Source organism: Phalacrocorax aristotelis, chromosome 4, assembly GCF_949628215.1.
Source record: "Phalacrocorax aristotelis chromosome 4, bGulAri2.1, whole genome shotgun sequence".
In the NCBI taxonomy this organism is placed as follows: domain Eukaryota; kingdom Metazoa; phylum Chordata; class Aves; order Suliformes; family Phalacrocoracidae; genus Phalacrocorax; species Phalacrocorax aristotelis.
The window spans coordinates 48,312,988-48,325,707 of NC_134279.1; the positions used below are offsets into that span (position 1 = coordinate 48,312,988).

The 12,720-nt window shown below is 36.3% G+C and overlaps 1 protein-coding gene across 4 annotated transcripts in view; it reads left to right on the plus strand.

Moving 5' to 3' along the window:
* CFAP96 (cilia and flagella associated protein 96) overlaps positions 1–12,042 on the plus strand; it is a 14,728-nt gene extending 2,686 nt beyond the window's left edge. For 3 of the 4 annotated variants that reach the window (XM_075091273.1, XM_075091274.1, XM_075091275.1), the window contains exons 3-8: positions 1,387–1,606; positions 4,302–4,439; positions 4,528–4,603; positions 5,839–6,018; positions 7,510–7,682; positions 9,490–12,042. In XM_075091273.1, coding sequence (XP_074947374.1) covers positions 1,387–1,606; positions 4,302–4,439; positions 4,528–4,603; positions 5,839–6,018; positions 7,510–7,682; positions 9,490–9,538 — 836 coding nt within the window. In that variant the 3' untranslated portion in view covers positions 9,539–12,042. Of the gene's footprint in view, positions 1–1,386; positions 1,607–3,754; positions 3,857–4,301; positions 4,440–4,527; positions 4,604–5,838; positions 6,019–7,509; positions 7,683–9,489 lie in introns of all 4 variants that reach the window. The other variant, XM_075091272.1, reaches the window with a different exon arrangement.
* Positions 12,043–12,720: the final 678 nt, after the last annotated feature.

Below are 12,720 nucleotides of genomic sequence, written 5' to 3' on the forward strand. Positions count from 1 at the left end.
CTTTTAGTGTACACATTTCTTTTTAATATTAATTATCTGCAAGTTATTTTCCTGCTTTTGTGAAAAACAATAGTGTTTTTTGTGTGCTTTTTCATCAAGTTTTCTGTTATTGACAATTACATTGTCATTATTCTTAAATTAGTGTTGTGGGTTTTTTTTTCTGTTCTGATCTGACTCACATGTGTGAGATTCCCCATTCTGCCTTTTTGAAGAATACTCTCCTTGTTGTTTAATGAGTATACTAATTGAGAAAGGTAATTTTTGTAATTGGTAAGGTTACAGAGGTTAACCCTCTCTAGCTGCTTTGAAGTGATAGTGATACCATAAGTCAGCAAATATAAGAACCCTCTAAAACTCTGTTTGTAGTTTTAGAAAGCAGGCATTCTTTATTGTGGTGCCAGGGGCACAGGGGATCGCTCCTCGCAGTGTGCGCACCGAGTTGCTCTACTACAGGGGTTATATGCAATCAAAATATAAACATTCATTAAATTTATAGGAAATAATGACCATATTCATACTATTCTTGGAATTCCTTAATATATGCAAATGTCCTTAGAACATTTGCATTCATGTTCATTGGTGGTCTTCCAGGGTCCTCTGGTGGTCATCAATAGTCTTCCTCACCATGTCCACTGGTTGAACTCAGTCTCTGGGCACACAGTTCATTTCTGGGTTGGTTATACATTTCATACTGATACTAAACTAGATTATTCTAGTACCTTTCCCTTATTTATTCTAGCCAAGGATATAGTGTCTCCAGACTCCCTTCCATCTCATCACATATAGCAAGTATTATTTGTAAAGTATTCCAAGTATTTCAAAACTTAGCTATGTTGCTCCAATTAGAGGAGGCTGTATGTTCTTCTGAAGCTGGTATCAGGTATCAATAATCCAAAATAACCCTGGCTTCTCAATACAGACATTTCTGCAGTGGTGTTGTGTTAGTGATGAACATGCCCACCAGAACCCCAGCTGATACGCCTCTACCACAATGAGCTGTCTGGGGTTCAAAACCCAACTGGAAGCACTTAAGCTATTCTACCTGGCCTGAATCAGTGGGAGAGGGAGATGTTCCTCTGAAGTATTTCTCCTAGTATATAGATAGGCATTAGCTCTAGCTCTGAATTGTAATCTGGAGTAACTAATATCTCTGCATTGTCTGTAAAGCAAGTGTAGGGGTTAAAAAGAACTAAAACTAGGTGCTGTGAATACCTTCTTGTAGCACTGTCTTTCAGACACAGCTATTTATGTGCATGATTTACAAGATAAGTGCTCCATAGAACATTCTTTTAGCCACTTGGATCTGGACCTCGGGTTTTTTTTTAATGTAGGCTAAGAGAAGCACTAACATTGAAAGTTATTTACAGTGTTTACTTTTTTTTAAAGGCCCTTTTAATGAAGCTGCAAGCAAGAACAGACAGATGTTACCTGGGGGAACCAAAACATTGTCAGCTCTGCAGGCAGGTTATTTTGAGCCTCAGTTTGTGAGGATTTTTGATGGTGAAGCTTATGCAAATCCTGTTCAGCTAAGGAGACGGTACAGGTTGGCAGAATCAAAGAAAAATTTGGGCAAAGCTTTCCTTCCCAGTAATGGAGACAAATTGCCGTAAGTGTTGTGAAAATATTTTAAATTGACCCTTTTCTGTACGCTAAAGATGACTTTCACAGATTTTTTTCATATAAAGCCTGTGATGAAAATATAATGCTTTTGTTTTATATAATGTAGTGTTTAGTACTGAGCGAAAAATTTTGAGCAGTTACACAGGGAAGGCTGAACACAGGTAGAATGAGGCTTGAAAGGTGGTGCAATTGGCTACTGTTTTTTGCTGTAAACAGTTTTCTTACCCTTTAGCTTTTTATTTTCAATGGAAATTAAGATGGCTGTGGGAAAAGGGTGTGGATAATTAACAAATGAATATTTAATTCTAATTTAGGAGAAAATCTGTTGGAACTTGTCAGATACAATATCTTTTTCCTCCCATTTCTGAGCCTCCCAAAATAGTGATGGCATATATATTGCATAAACAGTAGGAAAAGGGGCCATTATCCAAGTGCAATGTTTTCCTCTCAGCGAATCCATATCCATTATCTTTTTGCTAGAAAAAATGCCAGTTATCCTATAGGATGATCAGATGTTACAGAGCTGAGGAATATACACAGAATATTAAAGTAAATGCGTCTTTGCTATTTGCACAACATTAACTGCATGACAAAGTGACACCAATGCAATTGGTGTCATGACTATTATTATTGACATGTGAAAAACAGGTAGGGCCTGGTTACTCATAACTACAATCTTGTTTTTTTCTTGGTGCTGCAATAAGAGGCAGGAGGATTCAATCTGTGTACAGGGCCTAGTTCTTACAGACTCGTGGTTATGTTTAGTCTTTCTGTAGCTTTGCTTTTGAAAAGTTTGGAGAGTAACCTCTTATTTTATATAGGTATATTTCAGGATGTGAGGATTAGCTATGTTCTGTTGTATGTCGCAGGAACATCTTAGTTTTTAACAGGAATGTAAGACATTGTGTGTAGGCTTTCTGTTGGATATATGTGTGCGATTTCTGATGGGACAGACAGTGTGTGAGACCCGTGTTCAAAACTTTCTTTCAACTACAACTTGACTTTATAGTAGCCAAATTATTTGTAAGGGTTTAACTGTTAGAAACGGCTAGGCACTGATTTTAAATCCACGTCAGTCAATGAGAGGCCTGTTCACTTACTTTCTGTGTTCTGAGTCCAACAGTGGGAGTCTTGCTTGTAACAAAGATCTGCTAATGCGCTGTCTTCCATGTACTGCCTCCACAAATGCACTTGTTGGCTGTGGGTGCAGCAGCTCGTGCTCTTATTCTTGTTGTAAGACTTGAATTCTTCTGGACATGATATTTAGGACAGGTTCTTTATTGTCTTTATCCTCTCCTAAATCCATACTGGCAGAGTAGTACAAAGCAGAGACTGGGAAAGTGGTTAGGTTGTCTTTTAATGGAATCCTGAAGAGAGCGATTATATGTTTCTTATATCCAAAACTAACTCCCATCATAACTAAGGAACTAGTGCAGAGCTTTTTTGCCTTTTCATTGAGTTGTTATTCTTGGCTGCCTGAACGCTAAGCAGCTCTTGGGAATCTTTCCTTTATGTTGGAGCCACGTTTGTTGTTGGCAAATGGAAAGGTTGCAAAGATGTCTTATTCTGAAGATGTGACTGAAGCCTGGGCCTTTCTTTTCTTTATATCTCTATTCTCTGCTATTTTGTTACTGGCATATAAAAAGCCTACACATAGAAGTGATATCTAAAGATTATGAAATAAAGCACTTAAGAGCTAGGAAACACTAAGATAAATGTTGTCTGTGCACTGTCGGTTTGCCCATTTTTTTCCTGTATATGGGTTTATGAAGTCCCTAAATAAAGGGAGGGTAATGAAAAGGCAGGTTAGTGTTCTGTGTGAAGATGACAAATGTTACCTTGGCATCCTAATCCTGTCAGTATTCATTAATGGCCCTTTTAAGTAGGAACTCATTGAGATACTTTACTCTTGCCCCACAGTAATTGCAGGCAGTACAGGCAAAGCAGATTGCTTTGGCTATCTGGCATAGATCTCATACAGTAGCCCTGTTTATTTTTCTTCTATTCTGCTTTGGGGTGTGGGGACAGAGGGTTGGTTGTCTGGGGCTTTTTTGGGATTCTGTAGCTGCAGCTTAATGGACCAAATTGCCATTCAGCTATTTCATTAGTTTGTCTTGGACATTTTCTCCTTTAGTGGCTGTATGATCATGTACTTTGCTGACCAGTTTATGACATACTGTCAAAAACTGATTTTCAAGTTGGTCTTTAAAAAAACAGTCTTCGTGACTTCAGACAGGTACCCTACCTTGCCTGCCGCTCCATTATCATACCAACACTAACTGACTGTTCTCTGTAAACTTGTGGGAAAGACTGTCCTCTTGTCATCAAGCATCAAGTCTGTTTAACCTATTCCTCCGGGTCTCTGCTTGTGAATCTGTCTCTACTGGTGCTACTTCACCTTGTTGGCACAAAATTAAAACAACCTCTATCAAGCATATTTATATTATTAAGATACCTTAAAACTTCATCTCTGCCGCCATCTTGTTTCTTTTTTTGTCCATAACACTGTGCATGGAATTGCTGTAGTAGTAGATCCATGGACAGTGGATCTGATCTGGTTTTATATTTAACTCTTGAGAGGTATATATAGTTTCCTACTTATTGTCATTTTAGGACACTGCATATAAGAAGCCTGAAATATTTGCAAAACATTAATTAATGTCTTCATTTGCTATTTTTAGATGTGGACTTGGCAGCTATTATGGAACCATAGGAGGTTCGTATGCATATTTCAGTCCACAGCTGAAAGCCAGAGAAAGATACATTTCACCTGGAAAGAATTTTTATACTAATCCAGGAAAGAAAGGAACTGGATATGGGTAACTTCACAATATTGCTTCTTGCGGAGTATTTTATTAAATATTTCTTGAGGTTTGAACACCTAAGTTATTGATTTTGTTTCTGCAGTTATGCAAACCTTACCATAGGTGAACAATTTCCACATGAGCCTGATGGGTATGAAGTAGAAAGAATAAATGCAAAGGTAAAAAATTTGTCTTCGTTATGTATTAGTGTTATGATTATTTATTGCAATTTACATGAACTCTTTGTTCCCTGTGGTGTTTCCTTTAGCTTGAAATCACTAATATTTATTTACAAAGTGGAGGGAGGAAAACAGATTAATGAACATCCTGTATAAAATAGATTTAGGTATTGTTCATTTATTATTTTTTCTTTGTGATGTCTGGCAGTAACCCACACAAGTTCTACCATTCAGGATTTTACTTCGATTTTTGTTTTTTTAATCTGGAGACCTTAAGTTACAATGCAGTAATGACCGAATTATGCCAATAGCAAGAACAGTAATACTTGCATGTTGTTGTCAGAAGGATGGGACCTCATTATTGTAGATGCTATATAAAATAAACCTGTTCCTTTTTTCATATAAGTTCATAAATCTATGAAAACTCTTAAATTAGCTTGCACTGATTTTAGTTATCCTGTATATTTTCATAGTATATAGTGAAAAATGGCAGCAGGAGGACATTTTTTGGTCTAGGGTAAGAAAAAGATTAGAAGAAACAGTTCAGCTACCTGCAGTTGAGGCAAATTCAGAGTCAAACTAAGTACCCAGTGCAGAGAATGAGAAGAACAGAGAAAAGAGGGAGGTGGGATTTTTTTGCACTGGATAGAAAAAAAAAGGAATTTGCTCTGAGACATTGGCATGAATTACCAGGTGATACGGTATTACTGATGGTACATTTTCTGCTTGTCTTTTAATTGTTCATAATGTCTTAACTTGTTTTATTTTAAAATGGAATATAGGAAGAATAGGCAACACCTCACGTGGTACAAAGAACCACTTGCTGGAGAAGCTCAGCTTAGTAAGGTGCTCATAGTGTGTGGGATATGCAGTGGCCAGGGTTCGCAAGTGTGAGCAGCTGGTATGCATGCAGGCAGAATCTTCAAGCATGTATATATGCATGTATGCCCAAGATACAGGTATACAATACTGTTAGATACACCTTAAATGCACAGTGCTTTTCCTGACATTTGCCTACCATACTTATATAGTGATTGTTGTGCTTTTCCTGGTTAGTGAATCTATGTTCCATTATACATGGTGGGTATATAAAATACCTTGATCATCAAACAAGAGCAAAGAAAGTTAGAGTGAACATTCTCCAAGACTAAATTTAAATGCTTTCTGGTTTTCTCTTAGAGTAACATACAGTAAAAATCCTCAAGAATGTTTCTTTCAAAGTATTTGTTTTACAGAAAGCACAAGAGGAACATAAGCGGCTGGTTAAAGGAGGGCCTTTCAAGTTAAATCTATATCCCCAGGAGTATTTTGACATGAATCCCTATTTTAATGACAAACCTTTGCCACCTCTGAAGAAACCACCTCCAGAGAAGCCAATTGCACCACCTTTCAAGCCAAGTTCTCCTGCTAAAAAGGTTAGTTTGTCTTATAGCTACTGGAGACAAAAGATAAATGTTCAGATATTTCCTGTTAAAAGCTTTCCTTACAATACATGAGATAGAAATGTTTCGTTTTGCTATTAATTTCTTATTTTTCACACAAAAGATATTATTCCATTTACTTCCTTTTCAATTTACAAAACAATGAAACCTTGTTGACCCAACAATAACTGCTAACTAGTCTGAAATAACCTAAAAAGCGTTTCTCTCTAAAATCTGCATAGTGCAGTTAACATACAGTTAATTGACTGCATACACCACAAAAAGATACAAAGCAGAAGGTTATGCAGCAAATGACAGTTAGACTACATCACTGTAGCAAAATGAAATGCTCTCCTGTTTTGGTCACTCATACGGTGGCCAGTCACAAGTGGTGTTCCCCAGGGCTCATTTTTGGGGCCATTCTTGTTTAATATCTTTATCAATGATCTGGATGAGGGGATTGAGTGCAGCCTCAGTAAGTTTGCAGATGACACCAAGGTGGGCGGGAGTGTTGGTCTGCTCAAGGATAGGAAGGCTCTGCAGAGGGACCTTGACAGGCTGGATTGACGGGCAGAGGTCAACTGTGTGAGGTTTAACATGGCCAAGTGCTGGGTCTTGCAACAACCCCATGCAACACTACAGATTTGGGGAAGAGTGGCTGGAAAGCTGCCTGGTGGAAAAGGACCTGGGAGTGCTGGTTGACAGCCGGCTGAACATGAGCCGGCAGTGTGCTCAGGTGGCCAAGGCGGCCAACGGCATCCTGGCTTGTATGAGGAATAGTGTGGCCAGCAGGAGTAGGGAAGTGATTGTGCCCCTGTACTCAGCACTGGTGAGGCTGCACCTGAAATATTGTGTTCAGTTTTGGACCCCTCACCACAAGAAGGACATTGAGGTGCTGGAGTGTGTCGAGAGGAGGGCAGTGAAGCTGGTGAAGGGTCTGGAGGGCAGGTCTCATGAGGAGAGGTTGAGGGAGCTGGGGTTGTTTAGTCTACAACTACCTGACAGGAGGTTGGAGTGCGGTGGGTGTTGGTCTTTTCTCCCAAGTTACTAGCAATAGGATGGGAGGAAACAGCCTCAAGCTGCATCAGGGGAGGTTTAGATTGGATATTAGGAAAAATTTATTTCCTGAAAGAGTGGTTGGGCATTGGAACAGGCTGCCCATGGCACTTCAGGGCATGGTTTAGGAGGCATGGTGGTGTTGGGTTGATGGTGGGACTTGATGATCTTAGAGGTCTTTTTCAATCTTAATGATTCTATGAACATTTAAAACTAAGGATTCATCAGAATAATGGCTAAAATTTTCCTTAATGTTTACCTTGCAAATTTAAGGAATATTTGTTTTTGTTTTCTGTGTAATATGACGCAGCCTGCTATTCAATTCTTACTTGCTTTTGCATGAAAAATATTTTCATTAACTCAATTATATTGTAGATTGGCACTTCAAAAAGTTGTGGGTTTTTGTTGGTTTGTTGGTTTTTTTTTCAGTCAGGGGGCATGAAAGGAGGCACATTTGATCCTTACCCAAGCCATTCTGCTGACCCTTACGTAATTAAAAAATCTAAGGCTGTCACAACTAATAAAGAACGACAGATTTTTCATCCTCCTCCTGGACCAAAAAGCAAACCTGTTATGAGCATAATAAATTTAAATGTCATAAGGTAAGCTCCTTTAATTTGAGTTCATGTTTCATCTGTGCTGTTTACCAAAAGTCATTAGCACAGCTGTTTATTACTATCTCAGATAATTGACTAGACAAAGGCATGAATTATTAACTAAAGGATACGAAATTTATAAGGAACTTGGCTTTCAAAATTTATTCCTACTCTCTTCTGTAAATTCAGGTTACTTTATAAGGCTATCTGCATCATAGAGACCTTCAAAATCATGCTATACAGATGTCACTGAAAATGATTTATTTTTTTTTTTAAATTGTTTTCTGACTTGATAAATGTAAAAAGACCGGGAATGTTCATGTTAGAAACAGAATCTGTTTTTGTTTTCCTTTATGTTTATGTAATAAAATTGGCTCCCTCTGCTGTCAAACATAATATTAGGTAATCTAAGCCTGTGAAGCTTTTGAAACAAAGGCACTCAAATTGGGTTCCTAACTACAAACATATTACTGTGCAATGCTAGATTTCTAGTACACAGTGTCTATATATAGGTAGATAAGCATACAATTCTTTACTTCTTTAACCTTACTATGGTATAACTCTCATATTTAAACAGATTTATTTTCTGGTTTTGGCTCTGTTGTAATTCAAGCAGAAAATCAAGACTCTGTTCTTTTAGAGTTGTTTAGAGAAATAACTTACAAATGCAGACTTCTAAGACTGCATGTAAAACAGTTAAGCATATTATTTTGCATACTCCATGAGTAACATGAAATATTTTAGAAATACTTGATTAAAATTTGAAAAACTGTCTTAGAGGAACCTGTTTCACATTTGGGATTTGTCTTTTACGTATCATATGTGAAATCTAAGAGATACACCTCCCTTATACACCCCTTTCTGTTCTAATTATTTAATTTCACCACATATCGGCATTTGCATAATCACATTTTAAGCTGCAGGGATAGTTTGGAGTTTTTATTTACGCTGACAAGGCAGAACCAGAAGCTACATATTACTCCACATTGCTTTTTGTTATTAATGGAAAGTCAGAAAGAATTGAAAGTAACTTTTTAGTACACCAAAAAGCATGGTAACTACCAACACTGATGTAAGAAAGTACAACCTTCCATGTATGCACTGGTATTTTTAAACGAGTTAAAGGAAAAAAGAATGGTTTATTGGTCGTCTTATCTGTGTAATTGTTTTTATTACTGTTTTATCAACAGAATAAAAATTCGTGTTCCCTAGTGAAATGTTTTTATTGGAAAAAACCCCTGTCTGTGAAGTAGTTTTCAAAATTGAAAGGAGGGGACTGATTGTGAAGTATCACTATGTGCTCAGAGATATAGTTATCATGGATTCATTCAACATATTTGTAAAGAGAAAAATTTCACATACCCAACAGAAATTCCACAGAGAGAAATTATAACTAGTATTTAAAATTCTCCACTACTATTTCCCTCCTAAGAATTTTGAAAAATGTATTTATTTTTGGTTCATTATTCCTGGGTTTAATAGAATGAGAATTGTGAACTGAATTTATTATAAGTGTGAAGCTCATAGGTTTTAAGACATTTTTCAAACCATCTGCTTCCCCACTGAATTGTAGTTCTTTATGTACTTATCTTTGGATATTTGGACCATAATCCTATAATTGGATTTGCTGGTGTAGATTCTTGCTCTCATGCTGAGCTCTAGTGAAATTAATTTGGCTTCACGAGGATTCAAGTCATTAACTCTAATTCCAGGACTGGGTGTACCACAGTGTTTCATTTTTACAAAACCTCTTGTAATTTGTACAATGATATTCTATAAAAATCTAATAAGTTTCTCTTCATTTACATTTCAGATCATTAAATGTAAAGAACTACAAGACTGCACAGCTGACATCTTATTAGGTGTAAAAGGTGAAATGAAGGGTATGCTTTTTAGACCCTGTAAAATGTTAACAAAGCAAATAAACATGTGAAGAGTGGAATTCAGGTATATAGGGCAATCCAGTCTGTCTAATTATTGGGAATGCAATCTTACGTTTCTAAATATAAAGCTGTAATAAATAATTTAAGATTATTAAGTCCAGGTTTGTATTTTTATATAAATTTTCATTTTATTGCTTACCTGGACTTCTGAAATGTACTTTTAGAAAACACACTTTCTAGTGAGTAATTTGGGTTGCAAATTGACTAGATATTGCAGTGGAAGAAAGTGCATATATTTTAAAGTGTGTATTGGTGTTTGTATTAACCAAGTTAGTCACATGTGGCTCACAGTGAAACTAAGGTCATTGTTTCCCTTTAGTAGAATTACAACTTGTACTTTATTTAAACTATAATTTTCTGTAAGAACTGTCTTAAAAATATATACTTTTTAGTTTTGATGACCTTCTCAAAATGACTGATATCAAGCATTGTTCAAAAACACAAGCAAGCTGTTATGAAGGGAGGAGTCACCTCTGTTTACCAGCATCTGTTTACTGCTGTTCCTCAATTTCCTGATAACCATAAGTGCTACCATATTCTTTAAAAGCAGCTTAATTTCACTTTGTGGAGGGTTCCTAACAAATCTGATCCATCTTTCAAAGTAGCTTCTTCTCAGATATATCAGATGTATCATGTGATCCTGAATGTACGTCTTACCTACATCTTAATAATTGTCAGGTTTTTATATGTGGTCCAAGACATTTGTTCATGTAAATTAAAGCTAATTTATTATAAAAACAAACAAAAAACTTCCTAAATTATTAAATGAAGACAAAATTTCTTTATTCATTTTTATTGAAGATTTATTGTACCACTGCAGAATATTCATGAAATGGTATCCTTTCGGCTGTTCACAGGATAATAGTTTTTTAAAGAAATTCCAGAGTGGATTTCACATTTCCTGACATCAATGAAAATAAAAATAAACCCAAGAATTGTTGGTCAGGTCTTCCAGCGTGTGTTGAAGCATAAAAACCCTAATCTTGAGATCAACAGGATCCAACAATATTTTAAAATATTAATTTACACAAGAATTTTGATGTTTTCTCTATCCAAAGACCTATAACAGAATTCCTTCCTTCTTTGCTTATACCTTGTATTAGATAGTGGTCCTGGTGCTGACCTTAGGTACCTTAGTGCCATCTTTGTAGAGAGCGTCAGGAGCATTTGCCATGTTGTTCACTTGTGAAGTCCGCAGATGCAGTGTTCTTAGGTAGATTGAACTGTACTGTATTTCCTCCTAACTGCTGTTCTGATGTAGTATAGCTGATGAAGACTGCTCTGAGGTTTTGCTTTCTATCCTTCTGTCTCTTCTCTTTTTGCAATTCTTCCTCTTCTATTTTCTTCTGTATTTCAATAATCTTTTCATTCACTAACAAGATGGGAATACTGAAAGCTGATTAAAATATATGGAGCTTATTTAAAAAAAAAAAAAAAAGAATCCAGCTTGTTTGAGAAGATTTTGGTGTATGTAGTCTGGCCTTGTGTGGTCATCGTGGGAGCCAATAACTTCATCTGATAAGTCCCCACCAGGAAGTGTGTCGTTCCAAGGAGCTGACACCCAGTTCTATCTAGGGCCTCAGGATGCTGTTTTGATACAAATGGTATTGTGTCCCTTGGCTGCTTGGCAGAACATTTGTCTGTGTTGGTGGAATTTAGAACTTTCTTAAATTTTATTACCCAGTTATCTAAGGTAAGGAGGACATTAGACATTGCATTGTTTTTATAATAGCAGCTTCTCTACATCCTTACAGTATAGATATAGCCAGTTACCTTTATAACTGATTCTGTCCACAATTTAATAGTTACAGTCTGAAGCAACTTCGTGATTATGCAGGCATTTAGATATGATTAAACACCTGATCATCTTCTCAATAGCCCAAGTATTTACCATTTTAATGTCCTTACTGACATCGGGTGTGCAATGCAAAATTGTTGCATAATACTTTTGCCTATCTCCAGTAAAAACCCACAACAAACCCTTTTGTATCTTTTAAACATTTTTTTACAGGGAAAAGCATTAAAAACTAGACTTATATCTTAAATGTAGATTTTAGTCATTCTACTATATGTATCATTCATGATGCAAAATCATGTTCTATTGCTTTTAGTGTCTTGTATTACAAATCAGATAAATAATTGTCAATTTGCTGCAATCAGTCTTTATGAATTATTGGAAAAATAGGAAGAAATGGATTACTTTTATGTCTCTGAAGATATCATGGCCTTTATTGGCCAGAAGTTTGTACACCGAGTGTTGGACTAATAGGAAAGTGAAGATAAATAATTACCTCTAAGTCTGTTCTGGAAACACCAATAACTAATTACATGGTTTTACTTTCATGGATTTATTTTTTAAGTAGAGAGTAAAAAAGAAAGAAGTTCCAAAAAAAAAAAAAAAAAAAAAGCAAACACCAGAAAAACCAGTCCTAATAGCATTGTAGAGACACCCTATACAGGCAGCTTCAACTTCACAGAATATTATATGCAGTGTTTTTGAGAAATTCTTCCTCCCCATGACCTCTTGGCTGAGAAAATCAGAGTATTTGTGCAGTGATTATGTCCAAGAGGATAACTTTTGTGCCTTTCATAGCTGTGTGACCATGTTCTCTGAATATGTTTACACTGAAAATGTTAAAATTCATGTTTTAACTAATAAGCTAAGTCAGTATCTATTATAAAGAGATAAAGGGTACCTTGTGTTTCTTTTCTGTCTAAGCTTTATCCGATTGGAGTCTCTCAAAGTCCTTCTGCAGCATCTGTTTAGTATCAGAACATTCCTGCAGGGTCATTTCAGGGTTAAGTTTTTTGGCTTCCAGTGTTTGCGTTAATGGAAGATGAGTTTCCACTTCAGATTTTTCCATGGTTTCTTTTTCTGTTTGTTGCATTTCACTCGGATTTCTTTCAAGTTCTTGCTCTAGGGAACTATTTTATTTTGTAAGCTGGGATATTTCTATCTTAATTTTTTTATTTGTTTCTTGTAACTGGAAGCGTTCCTTTTGCAAGAACAGCAGGTTTTTTTTCTTCTACTTTCTTGTTCTTAATTTGAAATCATATTGTGTCTGTACTGAATGTTGGTTTCCATTATGGAGTTGATTCCC